This window comes from Durio zibethinus, chromosome 11 (genome assembly GCF_047325235.1).
Source record: "Durio zibethinus cultivar Kanyao isolate XHJ-2024 chromosome 11, ASM4732523v1, whole genome shotgun sequence".
NCBI classification, from domain to species: domain Eukaryota; kingdom Viridiplantae; phylum Streptophyta; class Magnoliopsida; order Malvales; family Malvaceae; genus Durio; species Durio zibethinus.
Window position 1 is genome coordinate 8102930 of NC_143172.1, and position 14588 is coordinate 8117517.

Below are 14588 nucleotides of genomic sequence, written 5' to 3' on the forward strand. Positions count from 1 at the left end.
GACCCCTGGGCTTAGTTCTTAATTGCCTTTTGCAGACGACCTATCTTTGAAAAGAACAGTCATCCCTCGAGCAACCAGAAGAAGATAAAGGGTTCGTTTCTTGAATCTTAAAAACGTCGATGACAGTTTGTTAGAAGCTTGCCTTTTGCGAAGACATAGAGTACGTAAATTAATCAAAAAGGAAACCCCTGATGCCTTCGTGCGAACTAGGTTAGCACAATCTTCCTAGCCTAATGTTTTGAAAGTCCTTAAAGATGTCCATGGCAGGCAAGACAAAACCAACTATATTTATCTACTGGCGCAAGCTGCCGCTTTGATCAAGATTACCAATCCTAAAAACACAGATTCTAGATTAAATGCATCCAAAAACAGTCAAGGGGCTAGGCTTTGAACTTTGAAGAAATTAGACGGTTAGCATTTACAGTTAGTCTTTGCCATCATATCAGGTATGGGTCAATAGTACCTAAGATGTTAAAGGTGATAGCAACCAAGAGATATCAATTTGAAATATATGAGAATAAAATCCAAGGCATGAACAATATTTAATGCCTCATAACAATGTAACTCTTTAAAGAGCAACCTGACAAACAATATTTGTGCCAATTAAGATCAGCAAACACTAGAGCAAAGCAAAAATTAATACACTCCATCATCTATAGCTCTGTGTCACAAAATCGGATCATTAGGTCAGAAACAATTCTCCTAGCGAATGGAATATAGCTCAGACAGTACCTGAAACAGCTCAAATAGAATGATATAAATAGCCTAGACAAAACATTTAGAATGCAAATTAAAACTTCGACAAAGTAAAATAGAAAAGCTTCTCTTGGGATCTAAATATAAGGATAGAGTCTTGAACACTATAAAGTTTTAAGTTATAAATTATGCCTTGACGGAAACCAAGGCAAAACACCAAGAAGTTTCCACCAAATTGAAAAGGATCAATGTCAGAGGCCAACTTACCAAATAAGGGAACAAATCTCACATATGATTGCAAGTAATGTCAAAATCTTGCTTTGAATCTGCCAGATGAAAAGTTAAAGAAAAAGACAAGTGATTCCATGATAATCAAATCATATCTTGAATATGGTTCTCATACTGTAAAAAACTGGAAGCAACAAAAAACAGAACTACATTCATGTTCTAATGCAGTTTGGAAATGTTACTTTCCGGTGCCAGAGAATTCTATCTCTATGAGTGTATTGTGTATGTGCAAACATAGTAAATGAGATTTAAACAATTTCACATCAAGCTATTATGAATTACTCAGGATTTCTTATACTCAAACTATCAGGTTTTCATAGATCCAACTTCCTACAATCAATAAAGGGTGTCAGAATTGCTCTACCTATCACTGATTCGAGATGGCAAACTCACCCAGAGAGCACAAATGAGGGCTAAAACAACAAATCCAATGTAAATAGCTGTCGCATAAACACGAACAGAATCAAACATCATACTTAGCTGTTGCTCAGGTCCCATCAGGAATGCTGTGCTGCCAAACAATATCACAAAGTTAAATATGAGAAACCTTGACAAGCAAACAATTTAGTAAAAGTTAAACTATACTAGGAACTATTCATCTCCAGTACTGCATTATTTAAAAGTCTATTTTGTTGAGATTGTTTGAGTCATTGACTGCACATTAGCAGAGCCACATTGGACAGGTTAAGCATTCCAGCATGGAACATAAATTAAACTACTAGATTGTCTGGTTTGGCAAAATTGGTTTCATAACAAATTTGAGAGAATGATATATAAAAGCCAAGACACAAAGTTACACCAATTATGCAACACTCAAGGGCAAAGATGGCTAAAGGTTGAAACACTATTCTTTTGTTATGATGTCCAGAAGCAGCATTTGCTACTTAATTAAACCAAAATATTTCATCAGAGAATAAAAATGTTGAGAAGTCTGTTGGATTCAGGGAACCAATCAACCTACCTTCCAACTGCTAAAACATTGCCGAATGTGAACAAGACTGCAAATTTGATGGGTTTGGCAAACACAATAAGTGACTGCAAAAGAAACAATATATATATATATATATATATAGTTATTGCAAGCTAATGATCACCAAGATGAACCCGTAAAATCTATCAGGGCACAAGGTCTCCAAAAATTCCTGAACTGTAAAGACTAAAGATCAACAATGCTAATACCCATTAATGTATGGGAGTCCAAAATGAGATTCTGATCGTACTTTCGAATTGCAAATGACAAGGAGAAGAGAACAAGAATTCAATGATCATACCAGAAACATAAGAACAAGACCCGAAAGCAAAGAAGCGGCGAATGCGTACATTCTCTGCTCCAGACAAGAAATACCCAAATTGAAATTACTGAAAAGAAATATGAATCTAATTTAAATTCTAAAGTGTTAAAAAGGAATGAAGAAGAGAGAATACCTGCGTCGGAAGAGAGAGCAGAAGCCTTCAGATTCTTCATCCAGGAAGCTTTCTTCTCTCTCTTCTTCATCACCACCCGACATATTCACTTTCCACATTTCTTCACTTCACTTACCTTCCTTTCCTATACGTCAATTGCTCTTTCCACTGCCACCATGAAAGAGGAGATGGCTTCTTCTTCCTTTTTTTTTTTTTTATAAAATTTATTTAAGCTCATGGGTTGGTGCAAAAAACGATGTCGTTTTAAAATTAAAAATTGGAAAATTTCTTTAAAAATATAGTCTTGCAAAGCAAGCGCAAAATAAAGCCGCGACTCTGCTGCAACTGCAAATATTGACTGAGACAAAAACCCTAGACTTCTAGTCTGATCGAACCGGCTACGTAAACCGGAAGCCGAGATGTCTTCAACGCTACTCGAGGTGACTCGTGCGGCTCACGAAGATGTGGAACGGTTGGAACGGCTCATAGTGAAGGACCTGCAAAATGAGCCGCCTACCGGCAAAGACCGCTTGTACCAAAGCCACCGTGTGCGCAATAATATCGATACCATCATCGCCACGACCGAAAAGCTCGTAATTTGTTCCATATCTTTTACAAATTGAGTTACGATAAAAGTGTTTTTTTTTTAGAAAAAAGTAGTATTTATTTTTTGAATGGATTCAGATTGAGATATATGAAGATAAAGACAATGCGAGGAAAGATGAAATTGCGGCTCTCGGAGGTCAAACCGCTACTGGAATTAACGTCTTTAGCGCCTTTTATGATAGGTTGAAGGAGGTAACTTTTGCTATTCTCTTTTCTTTTAACCTTGAATCGAAAAATGGTAAGTAGGAGTTTTACAAAATCTTGCCTTTTCTAAGAAGTGTGAATAAATCTGAATGATTTTCACAATAGGGTTATTATCATCCAACATAGATGTCAAGTGTAGTAATTGTTAAATTAATGCAGATTCGTGAGTACCATAGAAAGCACCCTGCTGCTCGTGTTGTTGATGCTAATGAAGAGTTTGAGGCTTTACTTAAAGAAGAACCGGTCATCGAGTTCAGCGGCGAGGTCTCTCTCTTTCTCAAACAATTGGACACCTTTTGTTACTCTAATATCCTATTTTGTATTATGCTTTTCTTTCTGGAATCTGGTGTTACTTGTTAGCAATTCATTTTCAGGAAGCTTTGGGTCGCTACCTGGACCTGCACGAATTGTTCAATCAGTACATTAATTCTAAATTTGGAGCCAAAATTGAATACTCCGCTTACCTTGATGTCTTTTCACAGCCACATAATATCCCTTGGAAACTGAAGTCAACTAGGTAAACTTTCCTCAATTCTGTTTTCATATTCTTTATTTTAATAAGTAGATTGCCCACTGTTTAATTTTTTTCCTGGTTTTCTACTTATTCGGCACCCTTCTTCTACTGTTTTTGCAAATATTGTTTTCTGCAGGCAATACAGGGAGTATATGGAGAATCTGCTAGAGTATCTAATATACTTCTTTCAGAGGACCGAACCGCTGCAAGATCTTGATAGAATATTTTCCAAGGTTCACATTACTTACTTAAAGTCACTTGCGCATCTTTATCTAAAATGAGATTCTAACCTCAAACCCAACCCCTTTTTTTTAAGATGGGTTTGTAGAATTTTTTTTTTTTAAAGAATTTGAGTCATGAGTATCCACCTTGAGCTGTATCAATATAAAATGGAAATTCTTTTTTTTTTTTTTTTTTTTTTTTTAAGAAATTTCGTTGTTAATAAATTGAAATACATTTGTGGTGGTTTGTGATAGGTTGAGGCTGAATTTGAGGAGCAATGGGCTGATGGTCAGGTGCAAGGATGGGAGAAACAAGGTCAAGAAAATGGAGATGATCCTGCCCAGGATGCCGTGATTGATCTTGATTATTACAGCACAGTTGAAGAGCTGATGGAAGTGGGTCCTGAAAAGTTAAAGGAGGTAATTATGGTCCTCCATGATCATGTTATCATTTCTAGCCAGGTTTTTTTTAGTGACTCCAATTTTTTGTATTCAGTGCCTAGGAATGTGAGGTTGACTGGTCAAGTTTCATTAAACAGTGAAATATAAAGAACCTCGTTGTTCTTGTATTCTTTGATCTTGTCACTGTAAACATCGTATCTTGCTGGTTGGTTTCAATTTAATTAATTAATTTGAGAATGAAAAATTAAGAGTAGGTGCAAGAAGGATATCCGTTCTTATTCTGTGGTATATTGTGTTCACTTAGAGTAGCTTTTTCTGTTTTAAATGCTGTAATTTGGGTTTTAGGAGCTATTGCAATTACATGGTAAGCTTTGTCGCTTTGTCACTTTGCCTTTGGGAAGAACTAGCTTAGTGAAAAGGTTTTTTTAGGCAATTATGTGATATGTACTTAAACTACTTTGCTAACAGTGTAAAAGTTAAAATGAATTACCCCTTTTTGGCTTCCTTTTTCTTAGTTGATGAGTAAATTATTTATATATCCTCACAGGCATTGGCAGCATTAGGACTAAAAACTGGGGGTACTGTCCAGCAGCGTGCAGAGAGGCTTTTCCTCACAAAGGTAATAGCACTTAAGCTCTCATATAATGATATGTTATAATTTGTCTCTCTTTCTCTCTGCTATGTTGTAATGCTGGTATGAGAGAATGTCCATCTTTGGTTTAGTACAATGAATAAAATTGGAAATCCTCCTTACCCTATTTCTTATTGAAGGGAATCTTGACTAGAAACGGGCAAGTGTCTTTATTTGGAAACTTTTGAATTGGTTTTGAGAAATCTGCATATCAGACTCTCTTGCTAGAATTTGCTCTAGGAATTAGGAGTTTATTATTTGGAGTCATGGTAGAAAGGAAAATAGGTTTATGGAGGAGATAGGGCTTGAAGTCTGGAATTAGCAGAGATCAAAGGACAAATTGGTGGTGAAGCCTGATACAGCATGTGAAATAATAGGATTCTTGGTTGTTTTATTGAGAAATGTTGATGGGATAACCATACACTGATTTAGTGGTGATTGTGTTTTCGTAATAATTTAGTATTAAACAAGTTCAAAAATATATATTCTATTTCTCCATATATTTTATACAGCACACACCTTTGGAAAAGCTGGACAAGAAACATTTTGCGAAAGGCTCACGTGGACCAGAACAAAATGGGTCTACTGCAGTTCCACAAGACATTAACAATCTTAAAGATGTTGCATCGATAGAGGCCAAGATGAAGAAACTCTGTGATTTACTGAGTAAGGTTAGTTGTTTGGTTACATACCATCTTTGATAAAAATTTTAAATACGAGGGAAAGTTATTGCAAAAGTACATTTTGCTTCTGTTTGTAGTCCGGAAATGGTAATTGCAGTGAGTGGTATTTAATTAATATTTTTGTGACCTTTTGTAGACAATTGAACAAACAAAGGAAAATGTGGTAAAGAAGCAAGCTTTGACATATGAGGAAATGGAACAAGAACGTGAGGAGGTAAGTTAATCTCTTATGGTATAGCCATTCAAGTGCTTCTAGTACTAGAACAAAATTTTCTTTGCTCATATTGTGGTATTATGAGTATAATTCATATAAATGCCAGTCCTTCAACACCCTGTAGGAATGGCAGTAGGTAGAGTTTTAGATGTGAAACCTGCTTGCATCAATCCACTTGGTTTCAACCCTGCTTCTGGTCTTTAGACCTCACTTTCGGTTGGTAATTGGCCAAACATTTGTCTGTATTTCAAATCTTTGATTGGAGCAGAAGCAGTTTAGCTTTTTTCTTAAATGTGATAGGCCAAATTTTAAATAGGAGAATATTAGGAATTTTACACAATTTTTATAGCTGTATTTAGGACACAACAAATGGAGGGGATGAGATAACTTTGGTGGAATTAAACTGATTTCGTATATTGGTTTTTCACTCTTCCTCTACCAGTAACTTTGGATGTTCATCAAAAGTGTGTTTTATCTTTAGTTGGACTCTTTTTTCATCATAATAAGGTACCGGCAGTTGGACAGCCATCAAGGTTAACCGGTAACTTTTGAATTATCAGTCCCCATGTTATAACAAAAAACAAAAAGTGAAGAAAAGTGGAAACTACTTCTCTCGAAAATTTTAGTATCTTTAAATTCTATCTGTTGTGGTTTGTGACAATAAATGATTGCTTTCTAACAGGAAGAGACACAAATTGATACTGAAAGTGATGAAGAAGATCAACAGATCTATAATCCTCTTAAATTGCCAATGGGTTGGGATGGGAAGCCTATACCTTACTGGCTTTATAAGCTTCATGGTCTTGGTCAGGTAATTTCTCCTACTAATGCAAATTTTATTTGTGATGTGAACTTTTGCGTGTAAAGTTACTTTGTCAACTTACAGTTTACTAAACAAGCAGTGAAAGCTTGAAGGAAAATAAAAAACTATTATCTATTTTTTTTTTCTTAAATCTATAGACATGTCATCCTTCATGTTTTAAAACTAATCTGACTAAAAGGATTGACAATTTTCTTCCACCTCCCTTTTATTCTAATTCAAGAGAAGATGAATGATGGAGAGGGTGCAGAGGGGCATTAGATTTTCTTCACTATTTGATTCCCCAATACAATCCTTTTTTTTTTTGGCTGTTGATTGGCAAATACTTCTTTACGCCTCAGTCACAGGTTCTCATGTAGCTCTCCCCCAACCCTTCTTTTTTTCTTCAGGAATTTAAGTGTGAGATTTGTGGGAACTACAGCTACTGGGGCCGTAGGGCTTTTGAGAGGCATTTCAAAGAATGGCGCCATCAGCATGGCATGCGATGCCTTGGTATTCCCAACACCAAGAACTTTAATGAAATCACCAATATTGAGGTATGTGATGTTTTTTTTCAGATCTAGTGCAGTGATTTATATTCTTTCTGCTTACGTACATGTGGTTCTTTCATGATTGAGCTTGAATGCCATTGGTATTCACAACTAGTGGCATATTGTCCGCCTCAATCAAAAGATAGATAGAGTTCTGCCAGCTTGTCAAGTAGATAATTCTTTGGCACAAATGCCTTATTGTTTTTCTCAAGTAAATAAAAATAATAATAATAAAAGAAAAAATGATGGCTTGTGGCCTTAAGACGGTAAGGGCAACAAGCATCTAGATAACAGCAACAAGTATTCACAAGGATTGCAGTTATAAACCCGTTCGATATCTTGATAATTATTAACATGTAGCAAATATACTCAAATGTCACAGGAAGCAAAAGAACTGTGGGGGAGGATACAAGAACGGCAAGGAGTGAACAAATGGCGTCCAGATCTTGAAGAAGAATACGAGGATAAAGAGGGTAACATCTATAACAAGAAGACATATACTGATCTGCAGCGGCAAGGACTGATTTAAAGATGTTTCTCTTGAGAAGCCCACCCTGAGTTCTAAGAGGAGAGCATTTTGGGTGCCTCGTCCAGACACTTTCCACGTGTTCCTTCCCTGATCATGTATTATGGTGTTCTCACCGAGAGAACCTCAATGGCTACCCTGGGGAACCAAAGGTTATGGGGTATTTGGGTGAACTATTGGATTGCAGAAGTCAAAGGTTATGCTGCAGTGTCTCCTTGGAACTTTAAAACAATATGAGGCCTACATGCTGTTCTTATTTAAGTCTTTGCTGTGATTAATGTTGCATTTGCTTTTAATAAAAAAAAAAAAAAGTGAGCTAACAACCTAAATTTTCCTTAGCAGTTGTTATATCTGATGGAAGATCCAAGGTTCGGCATTCAAACTTGCTCCTCAGTTCTGTCTTGTTGAAATGTACCCAAAAAAATGGTTAGGTATATAACATTCTAATAAGGCATTTTCTCCATTTCGGGCTGAAATCGGCTTTCAATTACATTAACTGTACCAGATCAAGAAACAGTATTACCTACAACTTTCATTTGCACAAGACCTTGTAAAGATGAGTGCTGAGCCATTTACGCCTCGGAGGACAAGCATTCTTGAGTCAACATATGTTCCACACACAAGATTTGACAATTCAAACATTTCAGGGGGAATCTGTGTCCGAATTTCCTGAACTATGTTTCTTGCAACATCAACACCCTGTTTCAACGGGTCATCAAAACTCATTGACACCTCGATATCATCTGGAAGGAGCTTAGCTACAGGTAGACTTGAAGGGAGCTCCTTGAAGGGTATCGCTTTTCTCCATTTTCTGCTAGATAGTTTCTCAACTATGGACTCCTCGGAGTTTGATTGTCTCAAAGAGAATCCTTCTGCAGGCTTGTCCTTAAGATATAATCGTCTCCCAGCTCTTAAACTAGATAAAGAGTTCACTTGCAATTTCCCCTTGGTACCCCTTTTATCATGGGGCCAATCATGTCCCAAGATGGCTGTGAAGCCAATTTCGGACATGACAGAAAGGCTTGTTTTTAACTTGGAAGCTCTTAAAATTGTTAGGTATGCATCACCAATGAGGACACGGACAGGAGGTTGGCGAAGAGTTAAACCTATATGCCTTCCAGTAGAGTACAACAAACGCCATTTTCCTGGCAACAACTCCAGCCAATTCTGCATGTCCCAAATAAAGATGAATCTCAATACATATTAGCATAAGCTTCCATGATTAATATTAATTTTGTTCATCTCTTAGTAAATGCAATGGAAATGTGAAGAGCCTTCGTTTATAATGTTCAACAATACGAATTACTTGAATAAAAAGAATGAGCATCTAAACATTGTCCTACAAAAGAACAACACCTGGGGGAGAGAGAGAGAGAGAGAGAGAAGAGGAATCACCTTTGGCCTTGAATGAGGATTCAACATCTCCATTAATTCAATAAAATGGGCAAGCCTACCACGCTAAAATATGAAAAAAACATGTTAGCTCACCTATCCACATTTAAAACATTGAGTGGGAAACATGGATTGTAGTGTAAAGAGTTCTAAGGAGCAAGGACACATCATATTTAGTGATATTGAAGCATTCCATCTTAGGTGACTTTTAGCTTTAGAAAAAACAACGGTATATTGTCTAAATTGAAATAACATTTAACATCCCATCATTCAGCAACAGAATGTACATAAATACCTGAGGTTGACGATAAATATACTCCTCCGTGATTCTCACTGCAGTTGACCCAAGGCCCCATCTGATAATATCCATGGATGGGACCACCCGCCATCTCGGTCCACACAAGAATGGATGCCTAAGAGCATCTAAGCAACTATAAAGAAAATAGAAAATCATTAGATACAACTTACTAAATATCCATCAAGAAGCTCAGAAAACCATAAACATTGATGGAGAACCCTAACTAATTACTATGATGTGTAAATTTGCATGACTTTTATTGAAATATATTTAAGGTTCTACATTATCAGAAGGAATTTAAAAGGAAAAAAAAAGAAACCCCATAGCCAATAATGCAATGTCTTCATTATATTCTGATTGTTAAATTCCTATTCATAAAACTTGGTTTTGCAAATTTTGGGTTGGGAAAACTGCAAACTGTTTAATCCAATGAACAAATTCAAATTCTACTTTTCAACATTTCTGAAGGTTTATTAGACAAACTTAGATTAATGTTCCAATTGCATTCTCAGGCATTCAAACAGAAAAAAGAAAAAAAATCACATGAATTTAATAGCATACCTTATTCTTTTAGAAGGTCTGACTGCAAGCAACAATGAAAGAAGATTCCAACCTGCACCCCAGTTTCTATCAAGTATCTGCAAGAAGATAATTTGCTAAAAGATCCTCACATACAGTAAAGAAGTGCCATGTCATATTCAAGTAAAATGACTTACCTGGAGTCCAGCATTTCCAGTTGGAGAGTTCCTAGTGAGGATTGGCAGAAGAAATTCACGCAAGCATGAGGAATCATTTCCCTGTAATTGCACACAAGGAAAATATGGTTTGATACAAGATTCATTCAGCAGAATTTAAATGTTACAGAGGGAAAGCAAACCAATTTTTATCAGAAAAACTATGGCTACATTAAAGATTCTTACAATAATAACAAGAGTAACTTTAATATTGAGATCGTAAGACAATCTTTTGAAAGGTACAAAGCTAATGATTACTCAGCTATTAGTGAAGAAACTCTTCGTGCCTACAAATTACAATTTGCCCAAACATGGCAGCTAACTTGTGATATCTAGCAGGTGATGATTATAGCATCAACTAGTTGCAGCTTGAATTCATAAAAAAGTTTGATGTTTTATGTATATACTGTAGCCTTAAGAATATAACTGAACCAAACTGTTGCTAACAATGTGAGCTAAGTTCAATGACCTAATTCATACCCCAAGATATAGTCACTTCTTACATTATGTTATAAAAAGATTAAGTTAAACAGCAATTACACATGCTATACCTTCATAAGGAATGATTTGAACTTTGCAAAGATTATGGGATCCATGAGTTCTCTTAACACCATCTTTGCCATCATAAATCCAACACACCTTTGTAAGACATGAAACTTAATGAGCTTCAAGATGATGTTTCAGATCTTAACTAAAAAGTTGGTTTTTATTAGCACAATACCTCATGTCAAATGCAATCATCATTTGTCTCCTATCCATGTTGGCATCCATTGCACTTCCATTCGGACCATCATCATAGAAGTCAGCAGCATTTCCCAGTATTCCTACCTGAAAAGGTCAGTTTTAAAAGTTATACAGTTGAAGGAAGAACAAAAGCAGAGAAAGCAATTGAACTATGCCATTGTGCTAAGCAGAACTAGAATTCCATATATCATCATTAAACAAAGTGCCAAACCTCCTCAATTATCATAAAGAGAATTGGTAAATACCTTAATATGTCTATCAACTGGGCTTATATGCACATTTTCCAGCCTTAACTCTGTATGTGCAATCCCATGGCTGTGCAAGTAATTTACCTGAAAAGGTAAACAACAAAAGCAACATAATGCCACCCTCTGAGACATATAGGATCATGTATAGCTGACAACTTTTGAGAAACGTGAGATAAAAGACTTTATGACTAGAAAATAGAAACATACTCCAATTAAGAGGTCCCTCATCAATATTCTAATAAGCCGCAACTGTCTAGAAACTGCAGGTCCCCCAACTGAGTCATCTCCTACCCTCCTAACAGACTCTTCATCCAATGCAAGAGTTGCTTCTAAAGTTGGAAGCCAATCAGATTGTTGAAGCCAATGTCTTAATGAAAAGCTACCATGGTACTGCCAAATGATACAACATAGTCTCAATCTACTAGAAAGAAGTACAGAAGGAACCTGGCTGGTATTGAAACATAGGCCTCAACGGAAAAACAACTAATTCAGTGAGGAAACATGAGTAGACTATGCAAGATAGAGGAATAAAAAAGTAGTACTAAAAGAATCCATTGGATAGAGGGAGCATACCCCGTGAACCAGAGTGAATGAGCTATGACCACCACTTGTTTGTGATGAGACATAACCATAAACGTGCATTGAATAAGAATGGTAGAGGATTCTGCGGCGAACCAGCTTTTTTAATACCTGTAACATATTCCATACAAGGCATCACCTCAAAATAAGATTGAGCTGTGGGAAAAAATACATGATTTAATGCACACAGTTAACAGACCTCTATCGCTCGCCTTCCCCTACGTTGAGCTTGAGCACTAGTAAGATGTCGAAGCACAACTCTTGAGTCATACAAAGGACTGCAGCTTCATTAACACAGCATGTTAAGATTATATCATCATATTTAAGTCCTTGCTCAATTAAAGAAGACTAACCTGCTAGAATCCTTCACTACAGCTTCAAAAACCACCTCATCTGCCTACAAGAAAACAATTGAAGACACTAAATATAAACTATACCAATGACACCCAAAAACAAACCACAAGCATATATGCTTCATACCCGGCCAGCAAGGCCAATGCTGACACACTCAAGAACCTTAAAATCAGACATCTTGAACCTTGTCACATGCCCCGCTTCTTCTTCACCAGAAATTGTTGTGGCAGTTAGTGCATTCCCTTCTAATTGCTTCGCCGATACAGCTTTTCTTAAGGATGAACATCCTACTTCCTGCAATTGTCTCCTAGCAGAGCAAGGTGACTTCTGATTAAACCGTAGGCAACTAGGCCTAACCAGAGTTGTCGACAAATTGGCATTAAAATGCCATACTTCAACACTTTCTAGACTTGGATTCATAGACAATCGACATATTGCCATCGATCAAACCTCTAAACTCTACAAAACAACAATAAGCCAATAATCAGAAGATTGTAGCTCCTCCAGCAGATTAGCAGATTGCTGAAACGATTGAAACCTATAATTTTAGTCGTTTTGATGATTGATCCACTCAAAATAATGTGCATATTATCAATCGCAGGAAATAAACTCAAATAATCAAATTCATTATAAGACAAAGCTGGATCGATACAACGCAAAGCCTCCCTACTTTCTTTTCTTGCCAGCCAACAAAACCGTCACAGATCAATCCAACTAAGCAAATATTTATCCACTTTACTCAGTCAAAGTAAAATATAAAACTTAAAATGAATACAAGAGAAGAGATCAATTCCATTCCAGGGAGCACTAGGAAGTTTAAATTTATTTAAACAATAAATTATTTTGAACAAATGAAAGTGAAAGGAAATGCAAAAATCGAGGGACTTACCAGAAAAAGTGAGAGAAATTGGAAATTGGTCGGGGAAGGTGGGAGAGGCGTGGATATAAAGAGAAAGGAGAGCGTGACAGTTGCGTGAGAGAGTACGCTCGATGCGTTGTGTCATGAGTTTTACCCATGTCTGCGTCCACCCCTGCAAATATCTACTCTCTCTTGCTGTATCCGTAATTCTTTCTTATTTTTTGGCTTCTTTCCAGTTGGTTTTTTCCGGTATCTTCCGGTTCTTTGTTTCGCGTCTTGCCACGTCAGTGCTCCATCGAAATTCTTGCATGTGATTGATTGCAAATACTACCCACACCCATATGATTTTGGATTTTGTTTGCTTCAGAATTTTATTTTTGAGTAATGGGGTTTAGAATTTTTTTTTTAATTGGTCATTATCTATGGAATGGACCTACCAATATAAATTGATTTTCAACGGTGCCTTGTTTGTGTATCGGGATTTGGGCTTTTAAGCACTTAATGCAATTATAAAATATTAATAGTATAGCTGGTAAAAATCAAATTTTAGGATTTAATGCTTGCAATAATTGATTTAATTATTTTATTACGTTATTAATAGATTTAATCATTTGTATATTTATATTATATAAAATATTAAAATTTTATATACTTGTATTGTATTTTATTAAAAAATTATATATTATAATTTATATCAATATAAAAATATAATTTTTTATTTTATTAAATATATTTATATTTTTTATTTATATCATATCATTATATCATATTTAAAATTATCTATTATAATTATCAATTTTTTTTAATCTAAGTTGGAGTAAAGATATTATAGACACAAATTATATATGAATATAAAAGTTATAAATATAAATTATTTGAATTTTTATTGTAAAAGTATAATTGAGTGACTAGATTTGCGAAAAATAAATTAAGCTTTACTATAATTTTTGGGTAAATTTTAGTCATAATTTATAAGTTTTTATTTTAATTTCACTTAACCTTTAAGTTTTGAATTATTTTTTTTTGAATTTTTAACCTTTTAAGGTAAACTTTTTCTTAGGTATTTTCATTACAATATTTTGTTAATAATTGAGAAAAACATTGAATGCTTAGAGAACGTTCGCATGGAATACCATTTAGTAATCTACAACACCAACATTAATAAATTTTAACAGAACAATTTGATGAAAATATCAAAATGAGTTAATATTCGGTTAATTTATAACACAAATTCATTAACAAACTTTAATGAGTCTAAATTAAAAATTAATAGATTAAAAATAAAAAAGTTGCAAATCTTATAGGTAGAATTTACATGTGATTTTCTGATAAGCTTTAGACGGATTTCAAAAGACAGCTTTGATGTGAGCAATTTTATTCTTTCTTCTTCAATTGGTCAGTTGAGCTCAGCTTAAGAGGTAAAAATGATGCGGGATTTGGTTCATTTGGATAAAAATGAAAAACAATTGGAACAAACGAAAGTACAGAGCAGCACTTAGTCCCTTAGGAGGAGTTAGGCCTTCGATCTTATATTGGATTTTTGTACTCCCTGCACCCGAATCCACCGAACAATCGGTCTTCGTTTGGTGGGTTCCAGCCAATCAGACTCGTCAAATCCTAAAAGCTGTTCTTTCAAGTTTC

The 14588-nt window shown here is 35.4% G+C and overlaps 3 protein-coding genes across 9 annotated transcripts; 1 reads left to right on the forward strand and 2 right to left on the reverse strand.

Annotated features, from left to right (window-relative positions):
* Positions 1 to 478: 478 nt before the first annotated feature.
* LOC111289341 (uncharacterized) lies at positions 479 to 2550 on the reverse strand. Of its 4 annotated transcripts, none has more exons than XM_089767942.1 (6): positions 2410 to 2550; positions 2256 to 2309; positions 1946 to 1982; positions 1378 to 1495; positions 964 to 1022; positions 479 to 732 (listed from the first exon to the last, which is right to left on the reverse strand). In XM_089767942.1, the coding sequence occupies exons 1-6, from the start codon at positions 2477 to 2479 to the stop codon at positions 654 to 656; spliced, it is 417 nt and encodes a 138-aa protein (XP_089624068.1). In that variant the 5' UTR covers positions 2480 to 2550; the 3' UTR covers positions 479 to 653. The 4 variants fall into 4 exon arrangements, with proteins under 4 accessions (XP_089624068.1, XP_089624071.1, XP_089624070.1 ...); XM_089767945.1 differs by having other exon boundaries at positions 1946 to 2019; positions 2256 to 2307; positions 2410 to 2507; XM_089767944.1 differs by lacking the exon at positions 1946 to 1982 and having other exon boundaries at positions 1378 to 1490.
* Positions 2551 to 2807: 257 nt separating this feature from the next.
* On the forward strand, positions 2808 to 8000 carry LOC111289340 (splicing factor SF3a60 homolog). Its single transcript, XM_022880312.2, has 12 exons — positions 2808 to 2981; positions 3073 to 3186; positions 3358 to 3462; positions 3573 to 3715; positions 3849 to 3945; positions 4189 to 4353; positions 4883 to 4954; positions 5479 to 5637; positions 5786 to 5863; positions 6546 to 6674; positions 7073 to 7219; positions 7596 to 8000. The coding sequence occupies exons 1-12, from the start codon at positions 2808 to 2810 to the stop codon at positions 7740 to 7742; spliced, it is 1530 nt and encodes a 509-aa protein (XP_022736047.2). The 3' UTR covers positions 7743 to 8000.
* A 149-nt stretch (positions 8001 to 8149) lies between these two features.
* ORG1 (OBP3-responsive protein 1) lies at positions 8150 to 13136 on the reverse strand. Of its 4 annotated transcripts, none has more exons than XM_022880311.2 (14): positions 12978 to 13136; positions 12215 to 12547; positions 12088 to 12131; positions 11934 to 12012; positions 11729 to 11845; positions 11363 to 11545; positions 11153 to 11239; positions 10885 to 10991; positions 10715 to 10802; positions 10146 to 10226; positions 9991 to 10067; positions 9427 to 9562; positions 9135 to 9197; positions 8150 to 8906 (listed from the first exon to the last, which is right to left on the reverse strand). In XM_022880311.2, the coding sequence occupies exons 2-14, from the start codon at positions 12527 to 12529 to the stop codon at positions 8259 to 8261; spliced, it is 2025 nt and encodes a 674-aa protein (XP_022736046.2). In that variant the 5' UTR covers positions 12530 to 12547; positions 12978 to 13136; the 3' UTR covers positions 8150 to 8258. The 4 variants fall into 4 exon arrangements, with proteins under 4 accessions (XP_022736046.2, XP_022736042.2, XP_089624067.1 ...); XM_022880307.2 differs by having other exon boundaries at positions 11934 to 12018; XM_089767941.1 differs by lacking the exon at positions 12978 to 13136 and adding an exon at positions 12627 to 12824.
* Between the last annotated feature and the right edge of the window lie 1452 nt (positions 13137 to 14588).